Genomic DNA, 15607 nt, shown 5'->3' with positions numbered 1-15607 from the left:
AGTCGGACAGGACTTAGTAACAAAACAACAACAACAACAACATAGAGTTGTTCTGAAGATCTAATGAGATCATTCACTCAAGTTCCCCAACCAAAAAAAAAAAAAATTTTTGACCATTGGATATAAGCCAATTCTAGACACATGATAGTGAACAAGCTAGATGAGTTGTGCCTTGGAGAAGATGATGAGAATGATGCTATGGCTTGAGAAAAGCAATCTAATGTCTAAGTTTGGGTTAAATTAACACCATAGTTCTTTATTGCAGGACTTGTCAGACCCTTTAACATGTTGATGTGCACCATGTATCCGCAAGGAGTAAATTCAGTAATTTCCCCTACATATTGAATGAATTTCATTCCAAGAGCACGTTCTTAAGTCCAGTTCATTCATTAAGTCCAACAAAGTTAGTCTAAGTACTCAACAAACATAATTGGTTTTTTGTACTGTTTATACAGTAATAATACTTTTCACACAACACACAAAATAAAACATTTAAAATCCTATAGTACAGTACCTTGAAAAGTACAGTAGTACAGTATAACAACCGGCATACAAAGACTGGCATCAAATCAACAGTCAAGAGGAGTGACCGACTGGAGGAGGGACAGGAGGTGATGTGAAGCTGAAGGACCATCAGCAATAGGAGATGGAGGGCAAGCTGCGATTTCACTCCCGTCTGACATTGATGGCACAGGTCCTGATTCTTTGCTGGAGCCAGATGCGTGTTCACATCTCTGAGTTTGCAACTTGAAGGTTCACATATAGAGAACTTACTGTACAACGTAGCAGCTGCCAGTGTTATCAAGAGCCAGAATCCTCTTGGGCAGAAAGTTTGGGAGTCGGACATTCCCCACCTGGCACTCCCTGGACTTCTCACTCTGAGTCTAGCTTCCTTCCACTTTCCTCTCCTGCCTATCCACTTCCAGCCCCACACCCCAGGCCCCCTGAACCACCCTTGAGTCTTCCCCTTCCCTCATCCCTGCTCTCCATGGCATGAACCATCACAGTTCCTCCCACCAGGCTCCTCTGGCTCCTGCCTCAGCTTCCAAATATGTGGAGCCATCTTATAAAATATGACTATGATCAAGCTTTAAAGAACTCTTGAGGATGATTTTTTGGGAAAAAAAACAATGACAATACCACATATTGACAAGGATATAGAGCAACTGGAACTCTTATACATTGCTCATGGTGATGCAAAATGGTACAGCCACTCTGGAAAACGAGTTGGCAGTTATTTTATAAAGTTAAACAGACACTTATACATGACTTAGCAATCCCACTCCTGGGCATTTGCCCAGAGGACATGAAAACCTATGTGTACACAATGACCTTCACATGCCCAAAAAACAGAGACAACATTTGCAAATCACATAACTGGCAAGGGACTGGTCTCCAAGCTACATAAAGAACTGTTACAAGTCTACAAAAAAAAAGAGAGAGAGAGAGAGAGAAGGAAATGGCAACCCACTCCAGTATTCTTGCCTGGGAAATCCCATGACAGAGGAGCCTGGCAGACTATAGTACCTGTGGTTGCAAGAGTCGGACACTACTTAGGGACTACACCATCACCACCATCACAATAAAAAGGCAAATAACCCAAGTGAAAAATGGGCGAAGGTTAAGGGGAGGGAGGGATGAATAGGCGAAACACAGAGGATTTTTAGGGCAGTGAAACTACTCTGTATGATACTATAATGATAAGTATGCACCATTACACTTGCATCAGTATACATTTGTCCAAACCCACAGAATGTACAACGTCAAGAGTGAATTCTAGTTTAAAACTATGGACTCAGACTGATTATGGGTCAGTGTAGATTCATTAATTATAACAAATGCACCACTCTTGTGGGGGGTGTTGGTAACTGGGGAGATGGTGCATTAGTAGGGCAGGAGATATAAGGGAAGTCTCTGTACCCTCCTCTCAGTTTTGCTGTGAACTTAAAACTGCTCTAAAAATGTCTATTAAAGCAAAAGAAAATGGTTTAAAGATTTGAATAGACATTTCTCCAAAGAAGATATACAAATGGCCGATAAGCACAAGAAAACATGTTCCACATCACTAGTAATTAGATAAATTAAATGCAAATCAAAACCACACTCACTAGGATGGCTATAATTTTAAAAAAGGCACACAATAACCAGGGTTAACCAGGATGTAGGTATATTGGAACCAGCTTACACTGCTGGTGAATGCTCATGCATGCATGCTCAGTCACTCAGTTGTATCCAACTCTTTGTGACCCTACGAACTATAGCCCACCAGGCTCTTCTGTCCGTGGGATTCTCCATGCAAGAATATTGGAGTGGGTTGCCATGCCCTCCTCCAGGGAATCTTCCTAACCCAGGGTCGGAACCCACATCTTCTGTGTCTCCTGCATTGCAGGTGGATTCTCTACCATTGACCCACTGGGGAAGCCCTCACACTGCTGATGAAAATGCAAAATTATGCAGCCACTTTGGGAGACAATCTGGCAGGTCTTTAAAAAGTAAAACTTAGAGTTACCATATGACCCAGCAATTTTTACTCCTAGGTGAAGAGAATTGAAAATCTACATCCACATAAAAACTCGTACATACATGAATGTTCACAGCAGCATTATTCAAAACGGACACAAAGTAGAAACAACACAAATGGCCATCAATCAGTGAATGGATAAAGAAACTGTGGTCTATCCATACAATGGAATATTATCCAGTCATAATAGGGAATCATTCATTGATTCCTGCTACATCATGGATGAACATCAGAAACATTATGCTGAGTTAAAGAAGTCAGATAGAAAAGGCCACATGTTGTATGATCCCATTTATTTGAAATGTCCAGAACAGGCAAATCCACAGAGAGAGAAAACAAATTCATGGTTGCCAAAGACTGAGGGAGGGGGAATGGGGAATGACTATTAATGGCACAGGGCTCCTTTTTAAATTTTTATTTTATTTTTGCCTGTGCTGGGTCCTTGTTGCTGTGTGCAGGTTTTCTGTACTTGTGGCAAGTGGGGGCTACTCTTTAGGTGCAGTGTGCAGGCTTCTCACTGAGGTGGCTTCTCCTGTTGCTGCTCTCAGACTCCAGAGCGCAGGCTTAGCAGTTGTGGCACATGGGCTTAGCTGCCCCACGGCATGTGGGATCCTCCCGGACCAAGGATTGAACCCGTGTTGTAGAATGTGTCAGAATCCCCTTCCTTTTTAAGGCTGAATCATATTCCATGGTCTGGATCTACCATGTTTTGTTCATCTATTCATCCGCCGATGGAGACTTGGGGTTCTTTCATTCATCTTTTGGCTATTGTGAATAACACTGCTGTGAAAACTAGTGCACGCAGCAGTCACTTCCTTTGTTCTGTTGCACGATTCCACATTGCGTTTAATCACCATGTCTCTTTAGGCCCCTAATCACCAGTCTGTAGTTTTGGGTTTTGGGAAGTTTGGTGGGTTTTTTTCATTACTTTGATAGTCTGGATCAAACTAGTCAATCCTAAAGGAAATTAACCCTGAATATTCATTGAAAGGACTCATGCTGAAGCTGAAACTCCAATGCTTTGGCCACCTGATGTGATGAGCCAACTCACTGGAAAAAAAACCCTAATGCTGGGAAAGATTAAAGACAAAATAAGAAGGGGGCGGCAGAAGATGAGGTGGCTGGAAGGCATCACCAAGTCAATGGAAGTGAATTTGAGCAAAGTCCAGGAGACAGTGAAGGACAGAGGAGCCAGACGTGCTACTGTCCATGGGGTTGCAAAGAGTCAGACACGACTTAGCAACTGAACAACAACAACAAAAACAAAAACAGTCTTGAGGAGTACTAGTCAGAGCCCTTGTAGAATGGCCCTCATTTTCATTTGTCTGATGCTTTCTTATGATTGGACTGAATTTAAGGGTTGGTGGGGGAAAGACCTCAGAGGTGATGTACCCAGCTCATTGGAACTGAACCAAAATTGGGTCTGCCCCTCTGCGTGCAGTAAAGCCAATCTAATGACACCAGATTGTGCGGAAGGAAATTTCAGCGTTTATGGCAAGGTGCCCAATGCAGGGCCAAACAAGAAGAATGGGCAGCTCATGTTCAAAAGACCTGAAAACCGTAATGCTTTTCAGGAAAGGGTTTTTAAAAGCAAGGTGAAAGAGCGAGTCACGGGGTGAATGATCCGCTCTTTTATGTCCTTTTCATTGGCTGGTGGTGAGGTATCACGGTGGTTATTTGGGGGAATCTCGATTGTCAACCTTCTGATTCCAACCATTCTGGGGCTACCTGCTTGTGGGCAGCATACAGTTAACTTCTTCCACCTGCTGGGACTTTCAGCATCTGCTGTGTGTGCTGTGCTGAGTCGCTCAGTCGTGTCCGACTCTTTGCAGCCCCATGGACTGTAGCCCACCAGGCTCCTCTGTCCATGGGGATTCTCCAGGCAAGAATACTGGAGTGAGTTGCCATGCCCTCCCCCAGGGAATCTTCCCAACCCAGGGATCAAACCCAGGTCTCCTGCATTGCAGCCAGATTCTTTACCATCTGAGCCATTAGGGAAACCAAAACAGCTCAATTAGGGCTCGGAATATCATCTATAGTTTTTGAGGAGGAACTAAAGGTTGGAGAAGACTCTTGAGAGTCCCTTGGACTGCAAGGAGATCCAACCAGTCCATCCTAAAGGAGATCAGTCCTGGGTGTTCATTGGAAGGACTGATGCTGAAACTGAAACTCCAATCCTTTGGCCACCTCATGCGAAGAGTTGACTCATTGGAAAAGACCCTGATGCTGGGAGGGGTTGGGGGCAGGAGGAGAAGGGGATGACAGAGGATGAGATGGCTGGATGACATCACCAACTCGATGGAAATGAGTTTGAGTAAACTCCAGGAGTTAGTGATGGACAGGGAGGCCTGGCGTGCTGCGATTCATGGGGTAGCAAAGAGTTGGACACGACTGAGCGACTGAACTGAACTGAACTGAAAGGTCTTTCACTGTGTCAATGACTAAACTATTACTATTTTGTTTACTTGACTGTTTTCCTTTCTTTCTACATTTTCTCACTTCTCTGATTAAGTACACTCTTCAGAACTTGGGAAAGGCCTAGGACACTAAAAGTTTTCTAAAAACAAAAGGCAGAAGACAAGGGGGTCTGTCTCAAGCAAGGCCCTATGGGATCCTGCTCAATTTCATTATCATGTCATACCAGGGATTACTTTTTTTAAAGGTTGTTTGTTTTTTTAATGTGGGCCATTTTTTCCCCCAAGTCTTCACTGAATTTGTTACAGTATTATTTCTGTGTTGTGTTTTGGTAGCTTGGCCATGAGGCATGTGGGATCTTAGCTCTCCAATCAGGGATTGAAACTGCATCCCTGGCAGTGGGAGGTGACGTCTTAACCACTGGACCACCAGGGAAGTCCCACCAGGGATTACTTGAGGGCTGTGCCACATTACAGACAACTCTGTCTTGCTCGGAAGGCACTATTTCCCATGTTTTCCCACCATACCGTATGTTTTTCCCCCCTCTCCAAACCCTGTTCTTTGAAAACAATGCAGATTATGAAATGCTCCTTACAAGAGTCCTTGATAGCACAGACGGACGTGTCATGTGATAAAGCAAAGACATTGACAACCTGGAAAAGTTGGAAAGTGATTTTGAAGAATATGCTCTGAGGATGAAGACGCTGAGGAAGCCTTAATTGATTCATTGTATTTCTTTGTTTGTAGACAAAGCAGCATTATATGATGAAAATCTTGAGACTCTTTAAGAGGATATAAATTAAGGGGTGGTGGTCTAGTCATTAAGAATCTGCCTTGCAATGCAAAGGACTCTGGTTTGATCCCTGGTGGGAGAACTACAATCCCACAGGCCTCAGAGCAACCAGGCCCATGCACTGCAACTGCTTAAACACACACGCCCTGGAGCCTATGAGCTGCAACTAGTGAGCCAGCCTGCCACAGCTGAAGAGTCCATGCATCACAACAAAAAATCCCGCACAACTGAGACCCAACAAAGCCAAATAAAATATAAACTAAAAGAAATGAAATAAAAATTTTAAGTGATCAAAAGCATTGTCTCGGTTTATTTGCCATGTGTACCCCCTTAGAACACAAATTATCGGTGAAGTTAATACTACCCTCAAGAGGATGAAAGTTGGTTTGGGAGAGTGGGGGACAATAGGCCACAAAGTGGCCCTCCAAACCTTAAACCTCCCTGACAAAATCTTAATTCATCAGTATTTAACTTTCTCTTTAAATTAAATTAAAATGGTCTCTTTAGGAGGTAATAATGGAGAATAAAGGTTGAGAAACACTTTCCTAAGATTTATAAAATAATGCATAATCTTTATAAAAAGATTTATAAAAGTAACCCTCTTATTTTATTTGAGAGGATGGCCTCTCTTATTTGAGAGTGGGTGACAAGGGTCGAACACTCAGTATGCATTGGATTACGTTTGTGCCTCAATTTCTCTACCTATTAATATAAAATTAGGATGTTAATTAAAATTAGAGTTAAGGTTAGGGTTTTATTAATATATAATTAGGATGATCAAACCAGTCAATCCTAAAGGAAATCAGTCCTGAATATTCATTGGAAGGACTGATGCTGAAGCTGAAACTCCAACACTTTGGCCACCTGATATGAAGAACTAACTCATTGGAATAGACCATGATGCTGGGAAAGACTGAAGGCAGGAGGAGAAGGGGACGACAGTGGATGAGATGAGATGGTTGGATGGCACCACCGGCCCAGTGGACATGAGTTTGAGCAAGCTCCAGGAGTTGGTGATGGACAGGGAAGCCTGGCACGCTGCAGTCCATGGGGCTGCAGAGAGTTGGACGCGACTAAGCGACTGAATTGAACTGAGGATGATTTACATAAAAGGGTGACTGTGAGAATAAATGAGGTTACCCATATGAGTTCATATAAGTACTACCTGTTGTTGTTGTAATCATCATTATCATTTTACAAAAGAGGGAAGACAAGTTCAGAGAAGTCAGGCCACTTGCTCCAGGACACACAGCCTTGGAAGTGACAAAAAGGGAGCTCCTAAGCCGCCGGGTTGCCTAGGGGAGAACAGATCTTCCCACCTGAGTCTGTCTTGTCCCTCCCTGAGAAGCTGGTGCTACTTGGTTGCCCCCATCCGCTGGCATGGGAAAACTCTTCCTTCCTTGGCGATCTCATCAATTCCAGCTAGCCAAAGGTTGAGCCTATGGCTGGAGAATTGGGCAGTCGTTTGCTGCCCCCTGCAGGTAGAACAGGAAAAGGCTGGCATCTTGCCCTCTTTCGTCGGCCCCCCTCTAGATTTATGGGAGCTTGCTTCTTACTTCTTTTCACTTTTTCTCCCTCTCCACACTGCTAATCCCCTCCCAAAAAAGTCCCTGCCACGGTTTGGGCAGCAGAAGTACACATTTAAATGCATAAACGCAGATACTCTTGGATTCAGCAATTCCACTGCTACAGATTCAGGCCACTTGCAAAAGTCAGGTAAAATTTATGGGCACGTAGATGGCCATCCGAGAGGGCGTCACTCAGCCACCAGACATCCAGCTTTGAGAAAGGTGGAGTAGAGATGTACCCGCTTTCTTGTGAAGAGTTTAGAGACATTTGATAAATGAAAAATCAGAGACAGAAATAAAAGAATATCACACAGGTAGATAGATATATATACGCACTTCTAGGTTTCCCAGGTGGCTCAGCAGTAAAGTATCCACCCACAGTGTGTGAGATGTGGGTCCCACCCCTGGATCGGGAAGTTCCCTGAGGGAAGGAAATGGCAACCCACTCCAGTATTCTTGCCTCGGAAAGCCCATGGATAGAGGAGCCTGGCGGGCTACAGTTCATGGGGTCGCAAGAATCGGCCATGACTTAGTGACTATACAACAACCAACACACATTTCTGTGCTGCAAAGAATCAAAATGAACGTGTTAATCGGTTTGGAAGGAGATGGGAAGTTTCTTCTCTTCTGTTTGTTTTTTCCATTCTTGTTTTCCTTTTTCTTTCTTTCTTTTAACCTTTTCTGTACTGCATGGTTTTCTTACGTGGAGCATGCACACATGTGTGTGTGTGTATATATATATACACATATATTTATTTTTAATGTTAGCAAAAAATTATGGGAGATTTTAGGTTTCTTCCCTGTTTTCCTCAGTATTAAAAAGTCAACAATAAAAAATTTTAACTCATACATGAAAATAAAAAAGAAAAAAAAATCCACAAAAGCAGTCATGGTATTCTGATAGAGAAAAGAGTCAAAGAGTAAGCAAGCATGGAGTAAGATCCCATTTTTACTTTTTTAAATTAGAGATAAGAGATTGAAATAAAGAAATTAACACAGCAACAGATTTTTTTTTCCCTAGATGGGTGTGATTTCTACTGTGGGTTTTTCTGTATTTTTTTTTAATTACATATTCCACAATTAATGTTTGTGTATCTTTTGTAATCTGATAAAAAAAATAAACAGATGCACAACACTTGAACGTATTTAATGCTAATGAGTTGTGCCAAAGAACTGATGCTTTCGAATTGTGGTGCTGGAAAAAAATCTTGAGAGTCCTTTGCACAGCAAGATCAAACCAGTCAATCCTTAAGGAAATCAACTCTGAGTATTCATTGGAAGGAATGATGCTGAAGCTGAAACTCCAATACTCTGGCCACCTGATGCGAAGAACTGCTGCTGCATCACGTCAGTCGTGTCCGACTCTGTGCGACCCCATAGATGGCAGCCCACCAAGCTACCTGGGATTCTTCAAGCAAGAATACTGGAGTGGGTTGCCATTTCCTTCTCTAGTGCATGAAAGTGAAAAGTGAAAGTGAAGTTGCTCAGTCGATCCAACTCTTTGCGACCCCATGGACTGTAGCCTACCAGACTTCTCCGTCCATGGGATTTCCCAGGCAAGAATACTGGAATGGGTTGCCATTGCCTTCTCCATGCAAAGAACTGACTCATTGTAAAAGACTCTGATGCAGGGAAAGATTGAAGGCAGGAGACGAAGGGGACGACAGAGGATGAGGTAGTTGGATGGTATCACAGGCTCCATGGATACGAGTTTGGGCAAGCTCAGGGAGATAGCGGCAGACAGAGAAGCCTGGTGTGTTACAGTCCATTCGGTGGCAGAGTCAGACACGACCTAGTGACTGAACAACAAAACAACACAAAAGTGACAATACTCGTGAAAGGGTACAATTTAAATGGGTGTATTTTACTGTCTATAAATTGTACCCCAATTAAATCGATTTTTAAAAGTATTTTAAATACCACAAAAGTATTTCACATACTATCCTCATTTACCTGAAAAACTAACGATTATTTATACGGTTACAAAATTAGTTTATCCATTGAACGCTCAAATATGGCAGTGACAGAGAACACAACATCCAAATACGCGAAAACCACTCAAGAAAACGTTGCTGTGCTGTGCTTAGTCGCTCAGTCACGTCCGACTCTTTGCGACCCCATGGACTGTGGCCCACCAGGCTCCTCTATCCATTGGGATTCTTCAGGCAAGAATACTGGAGTGGGTTGCCATGCCTTCCTCCACGGGATCTTCCCAATCCAGGGATGGAACCCAGATCTCCCGCATTGCAGGCGGATTCTTCACAGTCTGAGCCACCCGGGAAGCGCCAAGAAAACGCTGGGTTTTAGGAAATACGGGCTGTGTTCAATTGGCTTCCCAGGTCCAGGCGACCAAGGCGGGGGAAATCGGAAGCGGGAGCCAAAGTCGGCAATGTTAGCAGGAGACAGGACACAGAGACTGGGTAGAGCTTGACTCCCCCGGCCAGCAGCCCGGAACCCGGAAGTGTGGCTTAACTCAAGCTTCCAAGACCGCATGCGCACCGCCTAGGTGACCAATAAAAACGAAGGGAGGCAGGAATGGGGTGGGGCTATCAAACAGGAAGTGTGGCGTTTTACGCCCCGAGCTTTCCAGGAGGCCATGGAGGCCTACGAGCAGGTCCAAAGGGGTCCCCTGAAGCTGAAAGGCGTCGCAGAGCTCGGAGTGACTAAGCGGTAAGTCCTGAGATCCCAGGAGACCCTGTATTCTCTTCTTTAAGCCTCTCCCTGAGACCTCCGGGTGTTGCCCTCTGACGCGCCGTTATCCACATTTCGTACCCGTCTCATCTTCTAGGAAGAAGAAAAAGAAAGACAAAGACAAGGCGAAACTCCTGGAAGCGATGGGAACGAGCAAAAAGAATGAGGAGGAGAAGCGGCGCGGACTGGACAAGCGGACACCGGCCCAAGCGGCATTCGAGAAGATGCAGGAGAAGCGGGTAAGGCGGGTGGGAAGCCTAGGGATGCCCCGCATCGCGGATCTGGGCCTCCCTGGATGGATTCAGAGGCAAGACCCGGGACGTCACGGGGGAGGGAGGACGGTCAGAGAGGACCTTAATTCCGGGGAGAAGACAGTACGTGAGTAAGAGAGGAAGAGTTCACGGCGGGAAAGCTCCGAGGACAAGAAGGTTCTTCGGCCAGAGCAGACCACAAAGGGGAGAGACAGAGACCCAGGTTTGCATTCCAGCGCTGTCGCTCACTTGCCCCGTGACACTGGGTCAGTGACTCACCTCTTGGTGCCTCTGTTTCCACAAATATAAGGGTCAGGATAATGCTGTCTCCTAAGAGGGATGGAAACTTTGCATGAGGTAACGTAGATAAATGGCACTTCGTCTGGCATAAAGTCAGTGCTCAGTTGATGTTAACAGTTGACGTTAAATGCACATACTCACTGCTATAAGTCACCACAAAGTGTTTCCATGACAACTTTGGCAGCTTCAAATATGTTGTATTTTCAAGATCTGATGAATGATTTCTCTTAATGTTAAATATTTAACAAATTCGGGTTACGGAAGGATAGGTCAACGTGGGATACTTAAGTTCTGCCCATTATACTTGGGGGAGGGAGTAATCAGTCTAGGTCCTGAACCACCGGGATGCTGTTTTCTCCCCCACCTACCCCCTCAAGAAGACTTTCAGCAGTGTTTAGAGACTTTTTATTTTATTTTTTACAACTTGGATGAGTTGGGATGTGGGGAAGGGTGCTGCTAGTGCTTGAGACAGTGTGCGCCCCCCAAAGATTGATCTGGCCCAAAATGTCATTAGTGTCCAGGCTGAGAAACACTAACCCTGGTCTTCGTGATTTGGCCCAGTAATATCAGGAAAAGTTAACTCATTAATTCCAGGCCTAATTGAGTCATAGGAGAGAAAAGAGAGAGGGAGAACTCACTGGCTTTGATAAGATTGCATCCCATTCTGTCTCTGCTGCTCTTGATGATGTAACTCTGGGCGAGCTGGCTCACCTCCCACACCTTAATTTCTTCATCTCTATGGTGGACTCAAGTCTCAACCTCAAACAAATAGGTTTGTGATGAGGATTTAACAAGTGAATGCACTTAAGCCACTTCCTTAAGGTTCTAGTCAGAGGCAGGGCTGGGATTTTACTGCTGGAGTTGAGATAGGATGGGAGAGAGAGGCTCATACAACTGTCAAAGTGACCAATAATGGCCCCTCAGAATAGGGCAGTCATAATGGAAGTAATGGAAGGTATCAAGTTTGGGATAGGTTTTGAAGGAAGAACAGCCAGATAAGCTGTTGGGTGGGGTGTAGGTTGGGAAAGAGGAATCAAGGGTGATCAAGATTTTTGGTGGGAGAAGCTGGGTGAATGGAGGTGCTGGTTTACTGAAATTGGAAGGACTGTAAGTAAAGCAGTTTTTTATAAAGTGGGGGAGCAGGATCTTAGTTTTAGAGACTTGTTGGGCTTCCCAGGTGGCACTAGTGGCAAAGAATTCACTTGCTATTGCAGGAGGCGTGGTACCAATACAGGAGACATAGACCCAGTCCCTGGGTCAGGAAGGTCCCCTGGAGTAGGAAGTGGCACCCCACTTCAGTATTCTTTATATATATATAATTTTTTTATTTTTGACTGTAATGGGTCTTCATTGCTGTGAGGGCCTTTTGTGTAGTTGTGACCAGCAGTGGCTACTCTTCCTGGTATTGTGAGGGCTTCTCATTAAAGTGGTTTCTCTTATTGCCCCACTCCGATATTCTTGCCTGGAAAATTCCATGGGCAGAGGGGCCTGTTGGGCTACAGTCCATGGGGCAACTGAGCAACAGAGTGTGCACCTGCGCACACACACACACACACACACACACACACACACCCTCTCTCTCTCCAGCGGTTACGAACCTGCCTTCAAGTGCAAGGGACGTGGGTTCCATCCATCGCAGGGAACTAAGATCCACATATCTTAGAGCAGCTAGGCTTGTGTGCAGCAAGGCAATGTGCATGGCAGTGAAGACCCCGAATGCCACAACAAAGACCCAATGCAGCTGAAAAAAGAAAAGATCTTGATTTTAGAAGTTAAATTTGAGTGCCCATTAAAAGTTCAAGTAGAGAATTCTCATGGACATTCTTTGATACCTGAATCTGTTTTTGGAGGAAAGGTCTGGGTAGTTGTTCTGGGACTGCGTGAGCTCCTTCGAGGAGGCATAATGACAGAAGAGGTCTAGGATCAGACCTCTGATGATCAGAGGGTGGGAGAGAGGAAATTGCAAAGGAGCACAGGATGGAAGGATACCAGGAGAGAGCATGTCCTTAGGAGCTGAGTGGAGAAAGTGTTCCAAGAGGAAGAAGCGGGACTTCCCTGGTGGTCCAGTGGTTAAGGATCCACGGAACTAAGATCCCACAGACTGTGGGATCTACACCCAAGTGCCACAACTAGAGAGAAAGACCGTACACCACCATTAAGAGCCCACCCTCACACAGCCGTAAATAAATCTGATTTACCCTGAATTCCTTAAAAAAATTTTTTTTTAATTACAAGTGATCAGCTGCACTCCGAGCCATTAGTTGGCATTTGTGATGGGGAGGAAAGGAAGACTGATTTGAGTGGATCCAAATGGCGGTGGGGAAAGGCAGAGGTGGAGACAAAGATTTGAAACAAGTCTCGGGAGATTTGCTGTCAAAGGAAATGGAGAAACAGTCCTCCAGCTGGAGGGTGGAAGATCAAGGTGAAATTTTTCTTGTTGGAAATGAAGTACTCCTGAGGGTTTTGTTTGGTGGAGGAGAGGGGCATGGGGGAGCAGATGCGGGCAAAGCAAGGACGGTTGGGAAATGCAGATTCCCTTGTGGAAGAGTGTTGGATTGAGCACAGTGGGCGTTGTAGGCTGGACAGCTCCTAGAATGAAGGCTCCAGCCTGGTGGAAGGGGTCAAGGCTTGGCATCTCCAGCTCCATCACCCACTCTTCACTCTGGTCCTGGCTTTTTCTTGTCTATGAAGTGAGTATGCTGGGGTATGTGACAGCACCTGTGATAGCCTGTGAATTTGGTGCATGGAGTGGGAGGAGGGAAGGCAGAGCCCCGCCAAGTGCCTGGCATTGGTGACAGCTGGTCAAGTCAGCATGGCCTCTTGTGAGGAGACATGAACCCCATGTAGGCTCAGCAGGAAGAGGCAGGGATGGACAAAGCAGATACTTGAGAGACAGCGGGAGTGTCAGCTAGATGGGAGCCAACTGGATGTAGAGGGGGATTAGGAGGCAGCAAAGGAGACAGCCAGGTAGCAGTCTACAGTCTTATCTCAAGCTTCCCTGGGTTGACTGGGTTTAGTGGGGTGGTTCTTCTGCTGGCCTCCCTGGGAACCTGGTATAGTCAGATGGCAGCTGGAGCTGGAGCCCCAGCCAGGCTGGAACATGCTTCACCATGGCATGTCTGGTATCTCAGTGCTTCTTCCAGGACATGCCTCCCCACATGTCATCTCATTCTCCAGGTCCTTTCTTTCGAGCAAAGTCATCAGACGTCCCACATGATGACTAGCTTCTAAGAACACAAAGCAAAAGCTGCTAAGTCTTCTTATGGCTTCAGCACTGGCACTGAATTCTGTTAAGTAAACTGTGTCACGGGACCAGCCCAGAGTCAGCATGGTAGGGGACTGCACCAGGACACCAGAACCAGGCAGCTGGGTTCATTTGCAGGGGAGGTGGGGGAGCACCACAGTGAGTGGGCCACAGTCACCCAGCTAGTAAGTGAGAGAGCCAGATGTGGCCCCAGGTCTGTCTGACCCTGTATCCCATGCTTTTAACTCATACCAGCTACCACTGGTGTTAAGCACAAGGAATGGGGGAGGTCATGGTGGTACAGGATGGATGTTCCAGAATTACACTTGTCAAGGTGATCTGGATCTTGTAGCCCTCTTGACACTGTGTACCATCACTCAGGAGGCTCAGTGGTAAAGAATCCACCTCCAATACAGAAGATACAGGAGACACGGGTTCAATCCCTAGGTTGGGAAGATCCCCTGGATGAAGAAATGGCAACCCACTCCAGTATTCTTGCCTGGAAAAATCCCATGGACAGAGGAGCCTAGTGGGCTATAGTCCATGGGGTCACAAAGAGTTGGATGTGACTGAGCACACACACATTACCTTCCTCATTTATCATCCTTCCTCAGACCCCTTCTGAGACTTTTCTTTTTTTGCAAACTGGGAAAGCAGTCAATTGCCCAAGGACGCAGGAAGCACATATACAGCTCCCAGCAGGGTCTCCTTAAGTCAGTGCTAGTATGTCTCCCACCACTCAGACCAAAGGGCAGCGGATGTGAGTTCCTAGTGGGGCATGTGATGGCCAGGCATCCCTGTTGGACCCTCCTGAGTGGAGTCGAGGGAGGGGCGGGGTGTACATCCTGAGACCTCCAGCCATGCTGAGTGTCAGAGCAGGCTGGCCCGGGCTCCTGTCTTCCACCCGGTGCTGGCCTGGCCTGCACCAGGCGTGTGACTCACCTCCACTTCTCTCCTCTCTTCAGCAAATGGAAAGGATCCTGAAGAAAGCATCCAAAACCCACAAGCAGAGAGTAGAGGTGAGTCACGTGCTGCTGGGGGAGACTGGGCCACGCAGGGGCCAGGCCGGGCCGAGAGGTTGGAGCCTGGCAGAGGAGCCACTGGAGTGCTGGCAGATTTACCCAGCCTCCCCAGGGTCATTTAAGGGCAGGGCATCCAGAAGGCCTGGCAGGGTGGATTTGAGCAGGGGTGGGGGTTCACTGCGGAGAGACAGAATGTGGAGAAAGGGGACTGGGCACTGCTGACACTGGCATTTCCCCTCGGCTTTCCCAGGACTTCAACAGACACCTGGACACACTCACGGAGCACTATGACATTCCCAAAGTCAGCTGGACCAAGTAGCAGGCCCAGCCCGGGTACCGGGTGACATCGAGGAGGAGCAGAAGGCAACGTCGCGGTTACGTTTGGGGCCTTGGTATTTTCTGGAAACATTCTTGTGCACACATCCTTGTGTCTTCTGCTGAGACAGTGCTTTTCAAAGCTGTGTGTCCTCATTCTGGAACTTGATTAAAGTAAGACTGTCCTTTTCCTCAGTTTTGATTTCTCAGTAGTGCATAGAAGAGAGACCTCTTTAGTTTGGAAGGTTTATCCAGAGATGAAGGTTATTTCTGGGTAAGTGCCGTGGAAAAGTGTTCTTAACCCCAAATTGCCTCTGACTCTTTGACGGCCAGCCAGCTGGCTTTTCGTGGATAAAACTGACTCCAGAGAACAAAGAGCTGATGTCGTCACAGTCCTGAGTGTGCACATCCCTGTAGGGCCCTGCATGGCCTGCCCTTCTAAGCTACTTCTAGCTTGGAGCTTGTGCTCTCCTAGGGCCTGGAGAAG

General features: G+C 46.1%; 1 protein-coding gene across 1 annotated transcript; it reads left to right on the top strand.

The window, feature by feature from the left end:
- Positions 1-9835: 9835 nt before the first annotated feature.
- Positions 9836-15310, top strand: FAM32A (family with sequence similarity 32 member A). The gene is made up of 4 exons (XM_065917524.1): positions 9836-9967; positions 10086-10227; positions 14749-14802; positions 15056-15310. Exons 1-4 carry the CDS (start codon positions 9894-9896, stop codon positions 15122-15124), a joined length of 339 nt encoding a protein of 112 aa, XP_065773596.1. The 5' UTR covers positions 9836-9893; the 3' UTR covers positions 15125-15310.
- The last annotated feature ends 297 nt before the right edge of the window (positions 15311-15607 follow it).

The sequence above is a fragment of the Muntiacus reevesi genome, chromosome 1, assembly GCF_963930625.1.
Source record: "Muntiacus reevesi chromosome 1, mMunRee1.1, whole genome shotgun sequence".
NCBI classification, from domain to species: Eukaryota; Metazoa; Chordata; class Mammalia; order Artiodactyla; family Cervidae; genus Muntiacus; species Muntiacus reevesi.
This window is presented reverse-complemented; position numbering and strand designations above follow the sequence as displayed.